The sequence below is a fragment of the Ailuropoda melanoleuca genome, chromosome 18, assembly GCF_002007445.2.
Source record: "Ailuropoda melanoleuca isolate Jingjing chromosome 18, ASM200744v2, whole genome shotgun sequence".
In the NCBI taxonomy this organism is placed as follows: Eukaryota; Metazoa; Chordata; class Mammalia; order Carnivora; family Ursidae; genus Ailuropoda; species Ailuropoda melanoleuca.
In genome coordinates, this window is record NC_048235.1 from 25,573,664 (window position 1) to 25,598,341 (window position 24,678).

General features: G+C 39.7%; 1 protein-coding gene across 2 annotated transcripts; it reads left to right on the forward strand.

Moving 5' to 3' along the window:
• UBXN8 (UBX domain protein 8) lies at positions 1-24,339 on the forward strand. 2 transcript variants are annotated; one of them, XM_034647616.1, is made up of 8 exons: positions 1-129; positions 4,140-4,262; positions 7,324-7,394; positions 14,268-14,390; positions 16,877-17,014; positions 18,633-18,674; positions 21,371-21,445; positions 23,720-24,339. In XM_034647616.1, exons 1-8 carry the CDS (start codon positions 42-44, stop codon positions 23,888-23,890), a joined length of 831 nt encoding a protein of 276 aa, XP_034503507.1. In that variant the 5' UTR covers positions 1-41; the 3' UTR covers positions 23,891-24,339. The 2 variants fall into 2 exon arrangements, with proteins under 2 accessions (XP_034503507.1, XP_011225292.1); XM_011226990.3 differs by lacking the exon at positions 4,140-4,262 and having other exon boundaries at positions 25-129.
• Positions 24,340-24,678: the final 339 nt, after the last annotated feature.

A 24,678-nucleotide genomic window follows, 5' to 3' on the forward strand; every position in this document is an offset into this window, starting at 1 on the left:
GAAGGGGCGGGGCTCCGCCCGGACGCGGAGCTCCCGCCACCATGGCTTCTCGTGGGATCGTGGGCATTTTCCTCCTCGCTGCTCTTCCCCTCTTGTGTCTGGAGCTCCGGCGTGGGATCCCCGATCTAGGTAAGTGTTGGCTTTTTCTTTCTGGCACTCACACCCGCATAACTTCCCCATGAGTGTTGCGTCGAATTCCTGTGTCGGCGGCCGTCTCCTGTCTGGGCGGCTTGGACTCGGATTCCCAGGCTGCATCGCGTCCGCCTCTCTCTTCCGGCTCCGGGTCCCCCGGGAGCTAGACTCCCGCCACTTTGGGAAGGCGGACCGCTTTTGGCGGAGAAGGTGTTCCACCAGTTTTGCGTGCAAGGGGAGAGTCTGGCCGAAAGCACAGGGACATACGTAGTTACCACTTTCAGATTGTTTTGAACGGTCACAAGGAAATAACGTGGTGTGATGTAGGCTTTCCGAGGAATTTAAGGAAATGATACGGAACCAGAGTCAAAAACATTCCAGACAAAAGGAATTGTGACGTATTAGAGGAAAAGGTTGAAGACCACTGTCGATGGATCAGGGAGACTTAGGGGGAGAGTGGCTCGAGATAGTAACATTCACTGAGCGCTTGTTATAAGCCTAACTCTAAATGCTGTTTATTCATTATCTCATCCAATCTGTATTATAACTGTGGGGATGCGTACTATTATAATCCCCATCTCAACACTTGAGGAAACAGAATAGGGAGGTTAAGCGCGTCCCTAAGGTTTTAAGAGTCACTGGAGGAGCGCTGCCTAGCTCAGTCAGTGGAGCGTGAGACTCGTGCGCAGGTCGTGAGTTCAAGACCTACACTGGGCGTAGGGATTACCAGGTAGATAGTCAGCCACTGGATTCTGTGAATGTTTTGGAAGGAGGCTGTAGTGGAAGCTGTGAAACAAGTGAGGCTTTTGAAGTAGGCAAGTAGTGATGATGGCCGGGACTAGGATGATAACAGATGAAATGTGTACAGATTTGGAATATTTACAAAGTAGAATCAACAGGATTCGTGGATGGATTAATGGGAAAGGAGGGATTCAAGAATGACTCCTACATGTGAAGTTGAACAACCCTAAGTGGTTGATAGTGCCCGTGATAAAGGGAAAACTGAGAGGAAAATGGTGGACTTGTGGAGAATCAGTCCATTTTTGGATATGTTAGTCATGAGTTTACATGCATTTCTCACTCCTTATGTTCAGTTTTAAAGTTAGAGACCATGATGAAACCCAGCTTTGTGTATTTCCTCTCTCTATCCCCACTCCCAAGAAGTCAGGTACCTAGAAATGTTGCTGAAAATAAGAACTTAAAATAAAATGCTTTTTAAAAAAAATCTGCAAAGTCCCTCTGGAAACCTCCTCCTCACTCAGGCTGTATTGGAATCTAACGAGACCTTTATCCAAATGACATAAGGAAATGTTAAATTCACACTTAACCTATTCCAGAATTTACCTGCTCCCTTGCCTTTGGAGTATCCACCTCTTAATTTAGATTCTCTTCACTTTGCCCTTAATGTTTGAGTCACTAGTCAATGAGAAGGTGGTTGCAGAGGGAAATCTCACATCATCAGCTCTATCAGGAAAATACAGTTCTTGAAGGCAGAGACCACATCTAATTTGTTTTTGTGTTCCCATCATTTATCACAATGCCTAATTTATTTACTCGTTTATTTTAATTTTTTTTGTTTGTTTGTTTTTTTAAGTAGACTCCATGCCTGACATGGGGCTTGAACTCATGACCCTGAGATCAAGAGTCGAATGCTGTACTGACTGTGCCAGGCAGGCAACCCGACAGTGTCTCATTTAATAAAGCAGGCCAAAAATTCAAGAAAATGCAGCTGGGCTTCTGGTAGCATCTCCATCTAGTTGCTGAATTTTTTCACTAAGTTAACTCCTTTCTTCTGTCAGTTGTGAACGGATGGTTGTTTACTTTGGTTTGTTTTTCTTTAAGTTATTTCGACACCCAGTGTGGTGCTCAAACAACCAGTCAGTCACATGCTCTACCAACTGAGCCGGCCAGACGCCCTGACTTTGCTTTTTTTCTTTTTTTTTTCTTTAAAGATTTTATTTATTTATTTGACAGAGAAAGAGGCAGTGAGAGAGGGAACACAAGCAGGGGGAGTGAGAGAGGGAGAAGCAGGCTTCCTGCCGTAGGCAGATGCTTAGCGACTGAGCCACCCAGGCGCCCCATCTTCGCTTTCTTGATATTCGTTCTCCGAATATCCAGTAACAGTGGTTAAGTCTGTTTTACAAATCGTTCGTCCCAGTGCAACGGCTGCAGGGCTAGTTATGGGTGGAACAGTACTTAGAGATACTAATATTCTTAGCTGGAGCTGCTTAATTGAATTCCTAGCTGGAAAATTAGAATTCCCCCACCTGTTCATTCACCTGGGCTGTATTTTTGGACAGACATTGAGAGATGATTCCTATCTTTTTCTACTGTGTAAAAGCCTTCATTGCCATTTTTACTTGTACTTACAGCTAAATATATTAATGCTACTTCCTCACATTTATTATTCTTTGAAGTGCCTTGCACATGGGCTCTTGAGAATAAGTACCAAAGAAATTGATTTAATAAAAAAAATTGTTACTTGAAAGATATACACACAAATCTAGTTCTTTTATATTCCCATATGACATTGCAGATTGCTTGCTTGTTAGAACAAAAAGCAGTATAATGGAACATAAATCCCATAACTCTGATTTCCCTAAATAGCAGTACTGTAGGTATTAAATTACTTTTGTAAAACCCTAGATTTAGTTAGGTGTTGTTTTGAACAACACTTGAATCAACAGCTAATGTTGGCAAAAGTTGGAGACTGTGAGGCAAAACAAAACAAGTATTTCTTTTCTTTCTTTTTTTTCAGATTTTATTTATTTGAGAGAGAGAGAGCAGCACCAGCAGGAAGGAGGGGTAAAGGGAGAGGGGGAAGCAGACTCCCCACTGAGGAGGGAGCCTGATGCAGGGCTTGATTCCAGGACATGACCTGAGCTGAAGGCAGCCGCTTAACCAACTGAACCACCCAGGCGCCCCCAAACAGGTATTTCTTTAAACAACTTTAAATTGCTATTTTTTAAAAAGATAACATATATATCAGTTTTCAGTTGAAAATGAAATATTTATGGGGCACCTGGCGGGCTCAGTCAGAAGAACGTGTGGCTCTTGATCTTGGGGTTATGAATTTGAGCCCCATATTGAATATAGAGATTACTTACATAAAATTTTTTAAAAAATAAATTAATTAAAATAAAACAAATAAAATATTTATCACAAGTATAGTCAACTATACTTCAAGAAAGAAAGATTTAAGTATGTGTGTATATATATATATATATATATATATATATAATTCCTTCTTTAATCTTTAATTGACTAATTACCAGCCCTGATTGCAATGGTTCCTCTGTACCTCTGCCTGGGAACTTTTGAGAACCACAAAACTAAAAACTCCTGCTGGGTAGAAAGCATTTTTAAGCCAGCTTTGTATTTGCTCCCTCACCATTTAGCAAATTGTGTCACACAAATTATAGGTATTTGTTACATTTTTGCTCCTTTAATTTTCATCTTCTTAAAATAAGAAATACTGAATTTGTCCTTTTTTCTAAACAAACATGTATGTGTATAGTAATTTTACTTGCAAATGACTGAATAAATATTGAGAAATAGAAAAGTACACAGTTGCGCAATTTAACTATGAGAAATATGAATTTCGTGTTTCAGAATGACTTTTTAAATAGAATGAGAATTTGACAAGATGATACTGTTACAATTTAATTCCCAGTGGGATAATTTTATTTCCTTCTCTGGATAGAGGGAAACCAGAATTATGCATTATTGATAGTCATAATTTTTATAATGTAACCAGTCACTTGAATTATACCTATATTTCTGAGACAACAAGCTATTCTAAAATTGTTTTCTGAAAACTTATTCTGGTAATGACAACCATGATGAGTTTTAGCTCACAAAGGAGACTGTATGAAAAAAATCATAAGACAGTTGCATAAATTAACTTTTACTATACCACTCTAAATAATCTTAATGTCTTACCATTCATTTATTATTAGTATCAAGAAAAATGTTTTTAATTTTAATTTTTTTTTTATCTTTATAAGGAGTTAAAGATCTAATTTTGCTGTGTGGTCGGATTTTCTTACTGCTTGCTCTTCTTACTTTAATTATTTCTGTGACTACCTCATGGCTTAATTCATTTAAATCGTCCCAAGTGTATCTGAAAGGTAAGTTTATTGTTTATGCTACCCTTTTATAATTTTCTACTCAAATTCCTTTCTTTATTGATTCTAAAACTGCATAAGAACCATTGACTGTTAATTGGTGATGTGCAATTTCAAGGTAGAGTAATCATTACAACTTTTGTCTTGATTTTTAATGAACTATAAACCCCCCAATTTTTAAAAAAGATTTATTTATTTATTTTTAGAGAGAGAGAGCATGAGCAAGCACACACATGAGTGGGAGGGGCAGAGGAAGAGGGAGAATCTCAAGCCCACTCCTCCCTGAGCCTGCCCCTCTACACAGGGCTGGATCCCACGACCCTGAGATCACTACCTGAACTGAAACCAAGAGTCTAACACTCAACCAACTATGCCACCCATGCGCCCCTAAACCCAACATTTTTATGCGAAATTGTACATTATCCTTATATACACATTTGAAATGATACCATATCTATGTTGATACATTGCAAATTCTCTAATTTTAAATTGTGCAGTTAATTTTTTAAAAGATTCTGTTTACGTATTTGAGAGAGAGCACACACAAGTCTGCTGGAATGGGCAGGAGGAGAGAGAGATGCAGGCTTGCAGGACCTTGGGGTCATGACCTGAGCCCAAGGCAAATGATTAACCACTGAGCCACCCAGGCACCCCTAAATCTTGCAGTTTAATTGTTCTTTGATATTTTCAGCTTATAAACTATTCAACAAATGGTAATCTTATCTACCATTACGTTGTAAAGGTTTTTCAACCTAATTTATTGTCCATTTCACTTTGGCAGTTTTTCCTTACACACTTACTCTTAACGTTAGGAAATCACGCTTGTTCTTATTTTTTTTTTTTAAAAGATATTTTTTATTTATTTATGTGACCGAGAGACAGCCAGTGAGAGAGGGAACACAGCAGGGGAGTGGGAGAGGAAGAAACAGGCTCCCAGCGAAGGAGCCCGATGTGGGACTCAATCCCGCAACGCCGGGACCTCGCCCTGAGCCGAAGGCAGACGCTTAACGATTGCGCTACCCAGGCGCCCCACGCTTGTTCTTATTTTTGGTAAGTAAAATGTTTTACTTTAACTGTTGAAAGCCCTTAACAGTGTTAAAAGAGTTAGAAGCTGGGCGCCTGGGTGGCTCAGTCTGTTAAGCGTCTGCCTCCCACTCAGGTCATGATCTCAGGTCCCGGGATTGAGTCCTGTGCCAGAGGGCTCCCTGCTCAGCGGGGAGAAGCAGGCTCCCCGCTGCTTGTGCTCTCTCTCTTGCTGTCTCTCTTTCTCTCAAATAAATAAATACAGTCTTAAAATAAAAAGAACTAATTAAGACTGTATAAAGTGCTAAATTATTGTTAGATTTTCTTCAAATGAGTAAAAAATCAGCTTGTTTATACACCTTCTGTCTTCCCTAGTGTCATCAGATATTGAGATACAAGCCTTCAGATTCATCCAAAATTTTAATCCTCTGCGTTTTGTAAAGATTTGCGTGATGAAGTCTATCAAAAGTTCAGAAGTAGTCAGTTCTCGGGGCGCCTGGGTGGGTCAGTCGTTAAATGTCTGCCTTTGGCTCAGGGCATGATCCCAGGGTCCTGGGATCGAGCCCCGCATCGGGCTCCTCTGCTGGGAGCCTGTTTATTCCTCTTCCACTCCCCCTGCTTGTGTTCCCTCTCTCACCGGCTGCTTCTCTCTGTGTCAAATAAATAAATAAAATCTTAAAAAAAAAAAGAAGTAGTCAGTTCTCAGTGGTTTTAAGGATTAAAGCCCCTTGGGCCTTCTGGCTGCCTCAATCGGTAGAGCATGTGACTCTTAATCTTAGGGTCACGAGGTCAAGCTCCACACTGGGTGTGGAGCCTACTTAGAAAAAAAAAAAGGATTAAGCTCCTTAATCACCTGTTACTGATTTATTTAGAAGCTATAGTCTTTGATTCAGAGTCAGGAGGGAGTCTTAAGATCGCTCAGTCTGACTCATCACATGGTAAATCAGTGGCCAGACTGGGCCTTAATAAACTTGAGGAAATATTTATTGCCAGGAGAGAACATAGTTGACAGAAAGGAATGCTCCTATTTAAGGAGCCAGGCAAGTTAAAGGATATATTTTCCAAAAAGATGGATAATTCCTCAAGGGAATACAGTTAAATGAAACTCATTTAAATGAAACTTAGTGGGAGCGCCTGGGTGACTCAGTTCGTTAAACGTCGGACTCTTAATATCAGCTCAGGTCTTGATCTCAGGGTTTTGAATTCAAGCCCCGTGTTGGGCTCTACGCTGGGTGTGGGGGTGTACTTAAAATAATTAACTAATTTAGTGTAACCAGAATGAAAAAGGTCATACAACAGCAAAAATCCTTTCTTTTGCCGTTTAGTGGCTAATAACCTAATATTGGTTCAGTCATGGGAGTTCCCAAACACACCCCAGCTTTGGGGTCTAGGCATGTTGCATTTATTTTTTTTTTAATGATTTTATGATTTTGTATTTTTATTTTTAAGCAGTCTCTGCATCCAGTTTGGGGCTCAAACTCACAACCCCCCGAGATCAAGAGTCACACGCTCCACTGACTGAGACAGCCAGGCACCCAGGCATTTTGCTTTTTGGTCATGTCCAAGGGTGACCAAATGGTACTTGTATCTGCAGTGCAGCATTCCACACTCAGGGGCAGTAATGAGCTTCCATCCATGTCTTGGAGCTGCTGACGCCCTATCAAGGGCCTGCACTTAAAATCCAACTTTTTTTTTTTTTTTTTTTAAGTAAGGTGTGGAGCCCACTGCAGGGCTTGAACTCACTGAGCCACCCAGATGCCCCCATAATTGTTCTTGAAGCCCCCTCACCAAAACTATAACATATGATATTAATACATGTCAGAGAACTTTTGTTTCAGAACAGACCTTTTTTTACAGATTTTACCTGTGGATTTCTTATAGATATTACTTGTGGATTTCTTTGTTTGAACTGTCTGCATATATCTCATTTTCATTATTTCAAGAATTACAGTCTGTTTTTTGAAGGCTTGTCTCTCCTGAAATACTATCTACAGGCTATTTTCAGAGAATTAAAAAGCAATTTTATGTTTTGCTGTCTTAGAAGAAGAAGAGAAGAATGAGAAAAGGCAAAAACTTGTCAGAAAAAAACAACAAGAGGCACAGGGTGAAAAGGTAAAGCATAATTTTTTAGACAGTTTATATAAAGAGAATACAGAATATCTGGGGTATTTAAAATTGAAGTCTATTGCTTTCTGTGTTTGTGCTCAGATTTTTTCATTATTGAGGTCAAATTCACCTGACATAAAATTACCAAATAAAAAAAATAAACCAATTTAAAATGTACAGTTCAGTGGCATTTAGAACATTCTCAGTATTTTGCAACCACTACCTCTATCTCGTTCCAAAACATTTTCTTTAACCCAAAAGAAAACCCCACACCTATTAAATAGTCACTTCCCCTTTCCCCACTCCTTCCATCCTCTGGTAACCACCAGTCTGCTTTCTGGTGGTTTTTTTGTTTTGTTTTGTTTTTTTAAGATTTATTTATTTAGGGGTGCCTGGGTGGGTCAGTTGTTAAAAGCATCTGCCTTTGGCGCAGGTCATGATCTCAGGGTCCTGGGATCAGGTCCCGCATTGGGCTCCCTGCTCAGCGGGGAGCCTACTTCTGCCTCTCCCTCTGCCTGCTGCTCCCCCTTCTCGTGTTCTCTCTGTCAAATAAATCAGATCTTAAAAAAAAGAAAGATTTATTTATTTGAGAGAGAGTGAACAGGGGGAGGGGCAGAGGGAGAGGGAAAAAAAAGATCCTCAAAGAGACTCCCCACTGAGTGCAGAGCCCAATGCAGGGATCAATCCCAGGACCCCGAGACCATGACCTGAGCTGAAATCAAAAGTCGGCCACCCAACCAACTGAGCCATCCAGGCACTTCTACTTTCTGTTTGTATGAATTTTTCTATTCTGGATGTTTCATATGAATGGAATCATATAATGTGTGACCTTTGTGTTTGGCTTCTTTCACTTAGCATAATGTCTTCTGGGGTTCATCCATATACATGTATCAATACCTCATTCCTTTTTGTGGGTGAATAATATTTCATTATATGGATATATCAACATGTGTTTATCCATTCATTTGCTGATTGACATTTCGGTTGTTTCCACCTTTTAGCTGTTATGAATAGTGCCGCTATGAATATTTGGGCACAAGTCTTTGAGTACCTGTTTTGAGTTCTTTTGGGTTATACATAGGAGTGGAATTGCTGAGTCATATGTAATTCTTTGTTTTTCTTTTTGAGGAGCCACCAAACTATTTTCTACACCAGCTATACCTTTTTATATTCTTTCCAGCAATTTCTGAGGGGCCTGATTTCTCCATTTCCTCACTGACATTTATTATTCCATTCCCCCTTTTAAATATCCACTGTAATGAGTATGACATGGTATCACATTTTGATCTGCATTTCCCTAATGACTAATGATGTTGAGCATCTTTTCATGTGCTTGTCGGAGAGATGTCTATCCTTACATCTTCTCTGAAGAAATGTCTGTTCAAGTTCTTTGCTCATTTTTGGATTGTGTTGTCTTTTTGTTTTTTATAGGAGTTCTTTATGTATTCTGAATACTAGACTCTTATCAGTTACATAACTTCCAAGAATTTTCTCCCATTGGGTGGGTTGTCTTTTCACTCTTTTGATAGTGTCCTTTGATGCACAAAAGTTTTGATGAAAATCCAATTATTTATTTCTTTTATTGCTCATGCTTTCGGTATCCTATTTAAGAATCAATTGCCAAATCGAAAGTCATGGAGATTTACTCCTATATATTTTCATCCAAGAGTTGTAGAGTTTTAGCTTTTACATTTAGGTTATTAACCCACTTTGAGTTAATTTTTTGTATATGGTGGGAGGTGGGGGTTCAGTTTCTTTTTTCAATATTGTTTTGGCTATTTGGGGCTCTTTGCAATTTCATATGAATTTGAGTTGGCTTTTCCATTTCTGTGAAAAACGCCTTTGGGATTTTGAGAAGGATTACATCAAAATCCATAGATTGCTTTGGGTAATATTGACGTTTATAATATTAAGTCTTCTTTGCTTTGCCTAGCGTTGGCATCTTAATGATATTGTTTTTCTTTTTCTTTTCTTTTTTTTTTAAAGATTTTATTTTATTTACTCGACAGAAATAGAGACAGCCAGCGAGAGAGGGAACACAAGCAGAGGGAGTGGGAGAGGAAGAAGCAGGCTCACAGCGGAGGAGCCTGATGTGGGGCTTGATCCCAGAACGCCGGGATCACGCCCTGAGCCAAAGGCAGACGCCTAACTGCTGTGCCACCCAGGCGCCCCTGTTTTTCAATCCATAAACCTATAATGCCTTTCCATTTATTTATATCTTTAATTTCTTCCAGCAATGTTTTGTAGTTTTCAGTGTGCATAGTTTTCACCCCTTTGGCTAAATTTATTTCTGCATATTTTATTTTGGATGCTCTGTTCAATGTAATTGTTGTTTTCTTAATTTCCTTTTTTGATTTTTCATTGCTAGTATATAGAAATACAAATGATTTTTGTGTATTGATCTTATACCCTGTACTTGTTCATTGTTTATTAGCCCTGGTGGTTGCCGTATGTGGATTCTTCATATTTTCTATATACAGGCAAATCTTACTTTATTGTGCTTCGCAGATACTTTTTTCTTTTTTTTCTTTTTTTTTTTTTAAGATTTTTTTATTTATTTATGTGACAGAGAGACAGCCAGCGAGAGGGAACACAGCAGGGGGAGTGGGAGAGGAAGAAGCAGGCTCCCAGCGGAGGAGCCTGATGTGGGACTCGATCCGGAACGCCGGGATCACGCCCTGAGCCGAAGGCAGACGCTTAACGACTGCGCTACCCAGGCACCCCTGATACTTTTTTCTTTTAATACAAACTGAAGGTTTATGGCAAGTCTACATTGAGCAAGTCTCTTGGTGCCATTTTTCCAACAGCATTTGCTAAGTTTGTGTCTCTGTCACATTCCAGTAATTCTTGCAATATTTCAAACTTTTTCATTATTGTTATATTTGTCATGGTAATCTGTGATCGGTGATTATAGCTCACTGAAAGCTCAGATAATGGTTAGCATTTTGTAACTTATAAAGTATTTTTAGATTAAGGTATGTACTTTTTTGTAGATGTTATGCTATTGCACATTTGGTAGATTACAGTATGGTATAAATACAACTTCTAAATGCACCAGGAAACCAGAAAATTTGACTTGCATCATTGAGATATTTACTTTATTGCAAATTGAACCTGCAATCTTTCCAATGTATGCCTACATAAGATCATGTCATCTGAGAATGGGGATAGTTTTACTTCCTTCTTTCCAAAATTGGTATTTTTTATTTCTTTTTCTTGCCTGTTGTTCTTGCTAAAACTTCTAAACAGTGTTGAATAGCAGTGGTGAAAGCAGGCATCCTTACCTTGTTCCTGGTCTTAGAAAGGTTTAGTATTTCACCATTGAATGTGATGTTAGGTACGCGTTTCTTTCTAGATACTGGTCATGCTGAGCAAGTTCCTTCCTATTCCTAGTTTCTGAGTATTTTTGTCATAAAGAGTGTTGTCAAATGGTTTTTCTGTATCAGTTGAGATGATCATGTGGTTTTTCCCCCTTTGTTTTATTAATTTGTATTACATTGATTTTCTTACGTTGCAACATCTTGCATTCTTGGGGTAAATCGCACTTAGCTGGCATATAATCCTTTTTTTTTTTTTAAGATATTGTTTATTTATTTGACAGAAAGAGAGACAGCCAGCAAGGGGGAACACAAGCAGGAGGAGTGGGAGAGGAAGAAGCAGGCTCCCAGCAGAGCAGGGAGCCCGATGCGGGGCTCTCTTCCAGGACTCTGGGATCATGCCCCAAGCCGAAGGCAGACATCTGTACTTTTCTTGTAGCGTCTTTGCCTGGCTTTGGTGTCAGGATGATGTTGACCTCACAGAATTAATTAGGAATTGTGCTCACATCTTTTATTTTTTGGAATTTCAGCAGGATCTGTGTTAACTCTTCTTTAAAGGTTTGATAGAATTCACCTGTGAATCTATCTGTCCTTTATTGGGGGGTTTTTAATTACTGATTCAATATTTTTGTTAGGTCTGTTGAGAGTTCCTATTTATTCTTGAATCAATTTAGGCAATTTGTGTGTTTCAAGAAATTTGTCTACTTCATCTTGGTTTTCTGATTTGATGGTCTACAATTGTTCTAATACTCTTTTTCTAATCCTTTTTATCTCTGTAAGGTTGGTAGTAATATCCTCACATTTCTGATTTTAGTTGTCTTCTCTTTTTCTTTGTCAAGTTAAAGGTTTGTCTGTTCTCAAAGTACCAGTTTTGGTTCTGGTGGTTCTTCTGTTCTGTTCTCTGTTTAGTTTGTTCTTTTTACAGTTTTTTAAGGTGTAAAGTTAACTTATTGATTTAAGATCATTATTCTTTAATTAGATGTTTACAGCTACAACTTTCCCTCTGAGCATTGCTTTTGCTGTATCGAGATTGTATTTGATAGCTAGGAATTACATTTACTGTGGATGATTACCTAACACTTATTTCTTGACCTTGAACTGTCAGCACTTAGGCGGTTGCCAGATTGATGATTAACCTTTGTGAAAGAGGAGACTCCTGTGGACTTTTACCTAAATATTAGAAACATAAACCCTTTACAAAGGCCTTGGTACAGGGGCATTAATATTTTGAAAGCTATCAACTTGTTATCAGCGTGTTTCAGCATCTAAACAACTTGTTCTTCTGGTGAACAAATTACTCCTTTTTAAGTAAACAAGTGAAGGCTGAAAACAAATCACAAGAGTAAAAACCTATGTATTTGTTGGGAGATGGGCGATTACTACATTTGTAACTACCCTGATCTGAATTTAGAACAATAAATGTATCCTTACAAGATCTTTTGTAAGAAACTCTCTTGTAAATATTTGAACTTACAAAGCTTTATGTTATTTCCTGTGGAAGGAACTGTTAATTGTAAAGCCTTGCCTGATAATTAGTAAATTATAATTACATCTAGATGCCAACTATCTGCTAATTGGCGTCCATAATTCCTATGGGTGTGTAAAGTTAGGACTCTTCTGTTTGGCAAAAGTCTTTACCCCATTAAAGTTCTCTCTTTGAACAAACAAAAATTAATAAATCTTTGAACAAACTACTCAGTGTAGTGTACGTACGTGCATGGTGAAGTGCCCAACTTGTGCAGAGATGTGTCTGCTGATCAGTAACATTTTTGAGGCGTGGCATTATAAAAAGGTGGTTTTTCTCTTCTGACACTTGATTCATAGTTTGATTTGGCATAGCATTGCAGATTGAAAATCCCTAGAATTTTGAAATATTGCACCATTAACCTCAGAATTCCAGTGTGGTTTTTCAGATTCCTTTCTTTCTGTTTTATAGTCTCCACTTTTCGTGTTGGAGACTTAAATCATGTGATAATCCTCGGCTCCGTCCTTTCAGCTTCAAGAGAGATGCACTAAGGGGTGCCTGCATGGCTCAGTTGGTTAAGCGACTTCCTTCAGCTCAGGTCAGCATCCCAGAGTCATGGGATCGAGCCCTGCATTGGGCTGTCTGCTCAGCAGGGGGGTCTGCTTCTCCCTCTCCCCCTGCTCACGCGCTCTCTCGTTCTCTCTTGCTCACTCCCTTTCAAATAAATAAATAAAATTTTTAAAAAGAGAGAGAGAGATACCCTACAAAGCTAACTGATGGAGCATGCATTTGTAAATTTCATCAGGCTTTGAGTTCTTTACTGTTCATAAGTTCTACTTAAACAAAACAGAAAAGGAACATACGGTGACTTGGAATTTCTGTGTATGTGGGCAGGGTTGGACGGGTTGTCTGCTGGTGTAGGGTGATGTGATGGAGCAGTAGTTTAGCTTTGTCACTCACTGTCTCTTTGTTCTTTTGCAATTCACCTTCTCCAGAGAGGGGTCCTCCATCCTCTCACCTTGGGGGTTAAAGCCGGGCTGCCAGCAATCTGAGTCAAGTGGGGAAGGTGGCTCATGTACTCGGTTGGTCAAGTTTGCACTCGTGCTTGTCACTAAGACTGCGATCTGGGCCTCTGTAGCCTCTCTGGTTCACACACTGGTTGAGGTGCGGCTTCCCCCGCCACTCCCCATTTTCAGCGCTGCACCTCACCCCGTGTTCCTGCCGTGGTATCTGTGTGTCTTCTTCCTCAGTTGGCCAGGGTCTCTGGAACGCCCTGGCTGGCTTCATCCTGTTCTCCTCTGCGCGCACCAGCTGCGGCTTTCTCACTGTGTTGTATCAGTTACCCCTCCTCCGTAGGTTCATACAGCGGGGTTTGGTGCGTATAGTATTTCTTTGTTTCACCAGGGATGGAATTTAGGTTTCTCTTTCTTGTTCCCTTGGTCCTTCAGGGGTGAGTTTCAAGAGGAGAGGGAGGCAGAAATTTCGCTCTGTCATCTTAAAACCAGAATCTCCATTTAAGACCAAAAATATGTTCAACTTTACTGTAATTAAGCTATTCAGTGAACGCTCTTCCAAGTGACGTCATGCATTGGGCATCATGCCTTCGACAAATGGCTCTGACTTGAAGCTCCTAGAAGTCAGGGATCACGTCCTAGGCATTTTGCATCCCTAGCTCCTAGTAAGTGTTCATCGCACTGAAAACGCAGTAAAGGGGCGCCTGGCAGGCCCAGTCGGTGGAGTGCTCAACTCTTGATCTCAGGGTCGTGAGTTCGAGCCCTACATGGGGTGTAGAGATTACTTAAAAAAATAAAATCTCATTGAAGAAAAAGAAAAAGAAATGAAAGCACATTAAAGGTGATAGGGGCAGACTGCCAAATAAGCATGAATATGGAACATTTATTTTTATTGGCATTACGTATAAATGCAGATTTTTAGAGAGTGCTGTTAAAGTGAAGGATGCTGCTTTTTTGGCAAAATTGAGTTAGTGTGAAAGCACAATTTCTTCACCTGGTTCTTATTTACAACTTTATAGGCAACATAAAATCTTAGGAATATTGTAATAACAATGCCTCATTTTTTTTTTTTTTTTTTGAGCAGGCCACCAGATACATAGAGAATGTTCTAAAACCTCACCAGGAAATGAAGTTGAGAAAACTGGAAGAGCGCTTTTATCAGATGACGGGTGAAACCTGGAAGTTGAGCAATGGTCATAAACTTGGGGTTAGAAAATATTTTCATTTTTTATTATGAATTCTACTATTACATATATGCAGTAGGTGTATATCATATGCAATGTTTAAGTATGTATAATGTGTATGTATATTACATATTGATTTTTTAAAAGTTTCAAATGATATTAAACTGTTAGTATGGTCTGTTTTTTAGAAGTCTTTACTCATCACGATTGTACATAGAGCATATCTATGTGTTGAGGGGCTAAATGCTTTTGGTGCTGAAACAGCATGTAACAGATGCTTGAGAAGCTCTAACATAAGGTAGTCTTTGAGAAAACTGTTGACTAATCACCATATTTTATATGAGGAAATTCAGATCTTTCCTTAAGTAAGATCTCCCTGGTGCTATAAGCTCACATTATACTCATTATGTTTGGCTCTGTTTCTGTAAAGCCAAATTAACATTTGCCTGTTTTTTCCTTTGGCACTGAGTCTGAACTTCGTCATTTGCTACTGGAAGTTCACAATTCTGTTACAGAGGAAAAAGGACGTTCATAAAGGAATTAAGTTTAGAGTAACTGGTCACAGATCTTATGTATAAGATCATTTCTGTCCCAAACACTTTCTGGGTTTCGTTTTGTTTTTTGCTTTCTGTTTATATTGGACCTTTTACCATCTTGTAAAGAAAATGATCCCATAAAGGTTAACAGGATTTTTAGTATGAAGCAGAATCAGTTTTTATTCATTTCCTAATGGTATACATGCCATAAATCACTCAAGGGTGGGTAATGAAATTACTGTGAAAGTTATGCCACGTGAAATGCACCTGCTCTGGGGAGTGATTTCACTTCTGAGATGAGTTTGTCTTCCGTTGGGTGTGGTGGTGTTGGACATTGACAGCCTGGTTTTAGCAGGCTACATCTTTTTCTGAAATGGTCACAATGTGAATTAGTCATTCTGTCCCTTGCTTTTAGGCTATGTCTTCATGGCACTCCTAGTTTATATTTTAACCTAGTTGGTGGGGACAACAAGAAGTCAGGGACAGAGCAGACTGTTGGCATTGTTATGACTTAAGGCCCTTATGACTATCAAGAATGTGAGAATTGGAATGTTAATTGCTGAGAGAAAGGATAAGCATCAGCTGATGGAGCCCAGTACTTTGCAGTCAGACAGCCTAAGTTTGGCCAGTTAATTGGTGAGCATGAAGATCTCCTGACTCCCATTGTCCTTGCTCCTTCCAAGTTTTCTTAGGACAAAGGAATGGGGGAAACAGCCCACCAAAATGGTGGCCATTTTCGTCTGATGAAGAGAACGTTTACAAGACAGTAGATGTGGGAAAAAGGCATTATTGAACTAAATAAGCAAGTATCTGAGAACCTGACCCTGAAGTTAATTATTTTGCACAGGAAAAAGTCTTTTTTTTTTTTTTTAAAGATTTTATTTATTTATTTGACAGAGAGAGAGACAGCCAGTGAGAGAGGGAACACCAAGCAGGGGGAGTGGGAGAGGAAGAAGCAGGCTCATAGCAGAGGAGCCTGATGGGGCTCGATCCCATAATGCCGGGATCACGCCCTGAGCCGAAGGCAGACACTTAACCGCTGTGCCACCCAGGCGCCCCAGGAAAAAGTCTTAATGGGTAATATTAATACAAAGTCATCTTCATGATTTCTGGAATAAAATCCTTTGCCTTCTAAAGTGATTAATTCAAAAGAAAGATGAGGGTTTGAATTTGAGAACTTAAACGTGTTTATATATAACAGGATACTGGGGCCACGTTCCGCTAGGAAAGTATTGCAGGGTCACATACACAGGCATGTTTTTACATACATGTGCTATTTCCACAGCCTTTTGAGGCGTAATCCCTTGCACTGTCTTGCTTCCTTTAATGAAAGGGGAAAAGGATATCAGTCAGGTTTTCCTCTTTCTTCCATCCTACTAAAAAACTTGGGGATCAGTTAAAATGGAAAGATCCCTCTCAGCCTTGTATCTATTAGAGGGAGCCCCAGAGCTGGATAAGGATAGTTTCTTTTCTTTTTTTTTTTTTTTTAAGATTTTATTTATTTATTTGAGAGAGAGAGAGAGCACAAGCAGGGGGAAAGGCAGGCAGAGGGAGAGGGAGAAACAGGCTTCCTGCTGAGTGGGGAGCCTGATGTGGGGCTCGATACTAGGAACCCGGGATCATGATCCGAGCCGAAGGCAGACATCTAGCCCACTGAGCCACCCAGGCACCCCAGCTTCTACAAGATGTTAAGCTCCATGTTTTCTTGTCTAAGGAGATAATACTTTAAATTTCTGGGCCTAATGAGGACTAAATTCTTTTTTTTTTTTTTTTTTAAAGTAGTCTCCATGCCCAACGTGGGGCTTGAACTCATGACCCTGAGATTGAGTCACATGCTCTACCAACTGAGCCAGCCAGGCACCCCAAGTAAATTCTATTTTTTACTGAAATGCCATCAGGGTAAAAGAAATAACCACTATGAATAGAATACAGTTGGTAATAGCATTTAGAAATTGTCTGTTGTTTTTGTCCAGGGTGACGAAGATTTGGTGCTTGAAGATGGGAGTCAGACATCTTTTGAAACACCAAACAGAGAAGCAGCAAAGAGACGAAACTTGCCTAAGCCTGTAACCAGAATTTCAGCATCTGCTGAGCAGCCCACGCAGAAGGAGGTTTGTTACTAAATGCCCACTCATGTAATTGTATCAGTGTGCAGTAGGAATATTGCTCTGGGCCAGGTGGCATACTGAGTGAAGAACAGGACTGGCTTTTAATCCAGATGGTATCTTCCCACTACCTTACAAAGGGATCAGCTTCATTGAGAATCACTTTTCCTATTTGGTATTAATGTTCTGAATGCCACTTAGAAGGAAGCTATGAGGGGCACCTGGGTGGCACAGCGGTTAAGCGTCTGCCTTTGGCTCAGGGCGTGATCCCGGCGTTGTGGGATCGAGCCCCACATCAGGCTCCTTCGCTGTGAGCCTGCTTCTTCCTCTCCCACTCCCCCTGCTTGGTGTTCCCTCTCTCGCTGGCTGTCTCTATCTCTGTCGAATAAATAAATAAAAAATCTTTAAAAAAAAAAAAAAAGAAGCTATGAAAAAAATGCTAATAGGTTTTGAAAATACTCAGTTCTTTTTGATGAAGGAATTCAGTTATGTAGAAATGAAAAATATAATGTTTATTAACAGAAGGATTCCTACAGGTAGGTAAGACATGATTAACCCATATTTAGTGAGTGTCATTTTTCTCAGTGGCCCTGCTAGGAAATGAGTTAGCAGCCATTCGCTTTGGAACAGTGCTCCGATTTATTATTCCTTCTGGTCTTTCAAATCTTCAGTCCCCAGGTTGACTCTCATTTGGAGGTGGCAAAGGTAGGAAATGGAATCTCTGCGCTGACTCTTAGGCAAAGTTGGGAGGCCATATATTCCCCTGAAAATATTTTCTAATGTGTTGCTTCTCTGTCTGAGGTTTCTTGGTCCCTTAGTGGGGCTTGAAGGTGGCAGTCAGGTCACTGAACTATTTCTAGCATCTCAAAAAGATCTAATGAACTGAATTTACACTTCAGAGTTCTTTGGTTTTTGTTAATAACACGAGTCATCTCAAGTTGATGGTACATTTCGGTTGACAGTCACCTATGCTTTTGATACCAAAGGAAAACAGATGGTTTATTTGGTAAAATGCAATTAATGTTGGTTAGATAAAATGCTATAAAACACGAGTCTGGGTATTAAAAAACAAAAAGCATCCCTGAAGGTGAAATTGTTGGCAACAGTGTTTAATGAGAGAAAATGGTCTGAACACCTGGTTTTGTAATGGATAAATAGAAATAGGGAAGCCAGAGTAAATCGTGAGGACAACCAAAGTGAATGGTGGTTATCCAGTCCCCTACAAGTGCCAATGAAGGAAAATATATGCACTTAAAACGTGCATATATATATATATACCTAAAATTTGGAGGTCTATTGAACTTAATATTTATCCTCTGTTTCTTTAAATATTTTATATAGTATCTTGGAATATCATAAAAGTAAGATTCTTACATGTGCATAGACAGGTAGCTGTCATCTCACCTCCTGTTATTATCATTTATTTTGCACAAAGTTGCTTCCCCAAAAATGTTTATTAATTGAGCTCTTTCATATTATGAGTTTTTTATAAATGTCTATTAAAAGATTGCATTAAGCTTAGATATGCCTAAACTCCATATTAAAAGGAACTCTTCTCGCTGAGATTATTATTTTTGTCTTCAAAATGTTTACATTCGTCTTACAAATCCTTATTTATCTTTAGGTTCTTGATCTGCCTGAAGAACCTCCTGAAACAGCTGAAGAAGTAAGCTTACTTTTTTCCTTCGGAAATTAAGTACATTTTCTGTTTAACATCAAGTGAGTGCGTCTGCTCTCGGTTTGGGTTTAGAAAGAGAAGAGCGCACCCATGTGTATGCGATCGCACCGTAATGAGGTCTGTTTGGAATGTGGTGTGATCTCAAGCCCCTTGGCTCCAGGCCTGTTTTGAAGCTTGCCGTCTGTCCACTGAGGGGGCAGAGGAAGGATACACGGGCTTTTCCAAACTTGAGGTCAGCAAAGGAATTAGTTATTTTTTTTTCAATATTTTATTTATTTATTAGAGAGAGAGAGCGCACTAGCACAAGTAGGCAGAGAGGCAGAGGGAGGGGGAGAGGCAGACTTCACGCTGAGCAGAGAGCCCGACATGGGGCTCGAACCCAGGACCCTGAGATCAGGGCCTGAGCCGAAGGCAGACACCTAACCGACTGAGCCACCAGGCGCCCCAGGAGTTACTTATTAAAACAGAATCAGTATAGGCAGATGACTTCAAATTGTGGTTTTCCCCTTAAGATAGAGGAACTGGGGGCGCCTGGGTGGCACAGCGGTTAAGCATCTGCCTTCGGCTCAGGGCATGATCCCGGCGTTATGGGATCGAGCCCCACGTCAGGCTCCTCCGCTAGGAGCCTGCTGCTTCCTCTCCCACTCTGCCTGCTTGTGTTCCCTCTCTCGCTGGCTGTCTCTATCTCTGTCAAATAAATAAATACAATCTTTAAAAAAAAAAAAAGATAGAGGAACTGAAGAAGGCAGCTGCTGTGTAGATTTTGAGTTGAAGGACGGTTTGGGGTTTTGGGGGGTCGGGTCCGACTGAACCTCCACTCCATGTTGACCTGCCCTCTGCCCAGCTGCGCTGCTGCGGTGTCTACTGCCTTCATGCGGTCGCCTGGCTGAGTTCCAGATGGGTCTCTAATGTCCTGGGAACGCTCATCTTTAAAGCTGAAGTTTTCCACGTCTTAGAGCTCAGCAACTATCAGACTCCTTGAAACTGGTTTTGATGCTGCCAGGAAAGCCACTGGGAGGGTCTCATTTTTTTTTTTTTTAAGATTTTATTTATTTATTTGACAGAGATAGAGACAGCCAGTGAGAGAAGGAACACAAGCAGGGGGAGTGGGAGAGGAAGAAGCAGGCTCATAGCAGAGGAGCCTGATATGGGGCTCGATCCCGCAACGCCGGGATCACGCCCCGAGCCGAAGGCAGACGCCCAACCGCTGTGCCACCCAGGCGCCCCGGAGGGTCTCATTTTTATCAACACATTTGCAACATTTCAGTTGAGGACGTTGGATGTCTGAGGAAAATCCAAAAGTCATTAAGAGACAGTGAAGTGTGCAGTCCAGACATCGAACCTCCAGGAGAAACACACATACAAAAAAACAACTTCTAATTCCTTTCTGTTATACCCAACAAATTCAAGTCTGTGATATGTCCCTCCCGACCTACACACTCTACATTCTCACTTCTCATTAGGCGCTGGGTTGGTATCCATGACAACCATTTATCATACAGATGTAATTCAGTATAGCTCCGGTTTGACAGGGAACACCTTTTATGAATTTACTCTGGCTTTAAAATACATGACCTCATTCCTACAGGACAGACTGGGTGGAGCTTTCTCTATATATGTCTGTATATTTCTGTATGTGTGGTGCCTGTGACTCTATGATAACGAGCCATAAGAAAATTCCTGTTCTAGCCAAAGCCTGCTTGCATTTAGGAGCGGACTAATAGATGAGCAAACTAACAACTCCATGGATTTCTGGTAGGAGAGAGAGGGATCTGAAATATAATTAATGCAATTCTTACTTAAGCAGTACACTCTAATTCTTTTTGTGCCTGTTATTTATTTAGTATTACAACCATCCACAGAGTTCTAAATAATATGGTAAGAATTTTAAAATGAGAGGAGGGGCACCTGGGTGGCTCAGTCGGTTAAGTGTCTGACTTTGGCTCATGTCATGCTCTCAGGGTCCTGGGATCCAGTGCCAGGTCGGGCTGCCTGCTCAGCAGGGAGTCTGCTTCTCCCTCTGCCCCTCCCCCTGCTCGTGCTTGCTCTCTATCGCAAAAATATTAAAAAAGGGTTTCCTGACATTTATTATTTAATAAACATCAGAAAATATTACTTCCTCATCGTTTTTTGTTTTGAATGTCTTTTAATATTAACTAGCAGTTTGCAAGCTCTTTTAGTTACTTAACTGTTTAATCAGGGAGAAATGATGGGGAAACTCAATACATAAAGCGCATCTAGCAACTAGGACCAGCTCCTCTGGGCACAGCTTACAATGATAGAGTAACTTGGGAACCTGTTTCCTTCCAGTCCAGGGTTTTTCTCGTCTTAGACTCTGAGGCAGCACTGGATCGTCTTGGTTTGTTAGATGAATTTTGAAGCCCATGAACAACCTTGATATTATCTGGACAGACAGAAGCATCTAGTTTCTGATGTCCTCTCCAGAAGGCCCTGTCAGTGATCTCCTCAGTCAATAGGAAAATGTTCTTCCGTTTCAGAAGGCATTTTTATATTTAGAGTGAATTTTATTTAGACCTTTATTTTGGCCCACTACTCTCAGAGCTCAATGCCTACAAAACCCTACACAAGCTGCTTAGAATTACAGACGTTTCATAAGAGTAGCAATTTTGGAATTGCAAAGAGCAGCGGATTGGAATTCTTACTAGAACATTTTTATTCCTCAGGTAGTTACTGTCGCTCTCCGATGTCCAAGTGGGAGTGTCCTGAGAAGAAGATTTTTTAAGTCTTGCAGTTCACAGGTGAGGCAATTCATATATTGAGAAATATTTTTGTTGAATTTGACAATAGTTTACTCCCATGCAGTGGGGAGGTATTACCACTGTCTTGTCTGGGTCTCCCTTCATGGATGGTAAAGGGCATTTATATGTACTCTGTGTTGCAGAAATTTGGGTAATTAGGCATGCTGGATTTTTTTGAACTGTAATTTCTGCATTTTTTTCAGTTATTTTCCTTTTTTGTTTGTTTTTTTATTAATTACATTTTCACAGCTTGGTAGATATGATGCTCTCAAATCCCTAGGAAGCAGCCAGTATTAACTTTGTTCCCATTATCCTTGATGGGTTATTAGCTTAAGCCCTATTGTTTATATGTAATTTTCAGATCATTCTTTAGAGGTTATTTCCTTTTGTTCTAATAGATTTTTTTTTCTCTTAAAAACTGTGCTGTGTTCATTAGCAATAATTTGGAAAACAGAAAAGTAGAGAGAATAAAGACGATCTGCAGTCTGATGCCAAGGCCAATTGCTAATATTTTGGTGTATTTCTACTTTCAAGCATACTTAATTATGCATTATATTAGAAATATATCTAAATTGTTTTCTGTCCTGATTGTTGCATTTAGCCTTCTGTGACTAGCATGCTATGAACTATAATGGAAAATACTAATGGATTTGACTACATAGAAATGTAAAATTCTATAAAGAAAATGTTCAGGGGTATCTGGGTAGCTCAGAGGTTAAGTGTCTGCCTTTGGCTCAGGTCGTGATCTCAGGGTCCTGGGATCGAGCCCTGGGTTGGACTCCCTGCTCAATGGAGAGTCTGCTTCTCCCTCCCCCTCTGCCCCTCCCCATCACTTGTGATCTCTCTCTCCTCTCTCAAGTAAATAAATACAATCTTATTAAAAAAGGAAAAAGAAAAAATTCGTAAAGTTAAAACTTTGGAAAAAAATATTTTACATCTATGTTTAATAGTCATTTCTTTATAGGGAGCTATTATACTAATTAAGGAAAAGGTAAACTCCACACTAGAATGGCAGATTAAAAAAAAAAATGAAGGATTTCCTAAAGAAAAAAAAACAAGTGACAGATAAAAATTTTTGGCCTTACTTAGGATCAAAGAAGTGCAAATTAAAATGGGACAGAATTTTCTACCTATCAGATTGTCAAAGATTAAAAAGAAGAGTATGCAGTTTTGGCCAGTGTGTGGAGAAAACAGTGATTCTCATTAATTGTTCATGTGAGTTTACATTGGGCCACTATTCCTATGGGATAATTTACTCATATTATCTTTTTTTTTTTTTTTTAAGACTTTATGTATTTGAGAGAGAAAGAGAAGGAGGGAGCACAAGCAGGGGGAGTGGCAGAGGGAGAGGGAGAAGCAGGCTCCCGGCTGAGCAGGGAGCCCGATGCGGGCCTTGATCCCAGGACCCTGGCATCACGACCTTAACCAGCTGAGCCACCCAGGTGCTTGTATAATCTTTAAAAATGTCTTTGGTTCATTAATTTCATTGATGAGAATTTATTCTATGTAAAATAAGACAAATGATCAAAGGTATAAGTGTTTATGTGGGAATTGGTTTAATTAAGGTGTATCCAAATATTGGAAAATGATGAAGCTTTATGACCTAGATGTATGTTTATTACATGGAATAGGTTCTTGGATGGTAGTTAGCAGAAGTCAGAGATTATCTATAGTTGATACTCCAGCTTCTCCCAAGAACATTCTAGTATCCAGCTTTCTTCCTAAAGCAGCAAACAGTCCTTTGGCAGGCGTTTTTAAACAATAGGAAATGGAAGTTTTCACAATTACTGTGGAAATCTTCATAACAGGAAATGTTCTCAATTTATAGGAATAGCCCATTGAAAATTGGGTTATCATAAGGCAGAGTCACTGGGCCTGGGCATGTCTCTGGTGACAAAGTTCCTGAGTGATTTTTTACTCTTGGCTTCGATTCTGATCTAAACAACTTTTTTCCTAAGTGCTAACCTTTTGTTCGTAACTTTTTAATTGAATAACCTTTCCATTTCCTAGGGTTGGGGTTTTGCTACTTGTTAAATGCCCCTGCTGTCTATAGGTGCCTTTAGTCCCTAGGCCTTTTCTGAAACTTCAGAAGGGTATTAAAGGTTATTTGCGTCTCACAATTCTTGGCATGCTATTTTCCTTTAAACTCTAGAAGGTTCTGTTTCATTACTCCTAGGGGCATGATTTAACAATGAAAGAATTATAAAATATCATGGTGATCTAGAGAGACACAACTTTGCACAGTATTTGATAGCTAAACTTTTTATCTTTTAGGTCTTATTTGACTGGATGATGAAAATCGGGTACCACACATCCCGATACAGCCTTTCTACTTCCTTTCCCAGACGGCCTCTGGAAATGGAGGGAGGCTGGTCACTGCAGGACATAGGAATAACTGTGGATACTGTACTCAATGTGGAAGAGAAAGAGCAGACTACTAATTAAGAAATGAGAATTACCTGTTCTCCATAAAAATCAGTGATGCCCTGATCTTACAGGACAATAAAGGGTTCACATTAAAATTATGCCATACCTTGATTGAGCTCAAGGAGGTAAACACTTTAATGTTGATATCCTTGGGAACATATGGACATAAAGGATTAGAAAAGGATTGCTCTCTGCATATAATAGGTTTTGGAATGTGCCATATTATAATGTACCAAATGAAAACTAGATAAAAATGTATACCGTAAGGCATTCAATGATCTGTATTTTTCCTAGCTGACATCATTTATCACTATGTTGAAAACAAAGTCATATGACTCTGTTTTCTACCTCTACAGTCCACCTTGCCACACTGAACATTTCACAATTCAGTCAAACTCTAAAGTCTATTAAGTAGGAATATTTGTTCTGCTGTATTTCTAGAAATTAAACTTTAAAGACATTTCAAAGGTCTTTAATGCTTTAAGTTCTTTTTGATATCTGATAAAGGGTTAGTATCTAAAATATGTAAAGGACTTATAAAACTCAACACCCAAAGAACAAATAATCCAATTAAAAATGGGCAGAAGACATGAACAGACATTTCTCCAAAGAAGATACAGATGGCTAACAGACACATGAAAAGATGCTCAACATCACTCATCATCAGGGAGATTCAAATCAAAACTACAATGAGATATCTCCTCACACCTGTCAGAATGGCTAGAATCAACAACACAAGAAACAACAGGTGTTGACAAGAATGTGGAGAAAAAGGAGCCCTCTTGCACTATTGGTGGCAAACTGCT

Excerpts from the sequence above, each read along its gene's own strand:
- UBXN8 (XM_034647616.1), top strand. The coding sequence starts at position 42 with ATGGCTTCTCGTGGGATCGTGGGCATTTTCCTCCTCGCTGCTCTTCCC. Across the intron at positions 18,675-21,370 it reads CTCCTGAAACAGCTGAAGAA|GTAGTTACTGTCGCTCTCCG; the intron begins GTAAGCTTACTT and ends TTTATTCCTCAG. Across the intron at positions 21,446-23,719 it reads TTAAGTCTTGCAGTTCACAG|GTCTTATTTGACTGGATGAT; the intron begins GTGAGGCAATTC and ends TTTATCTTTTAG.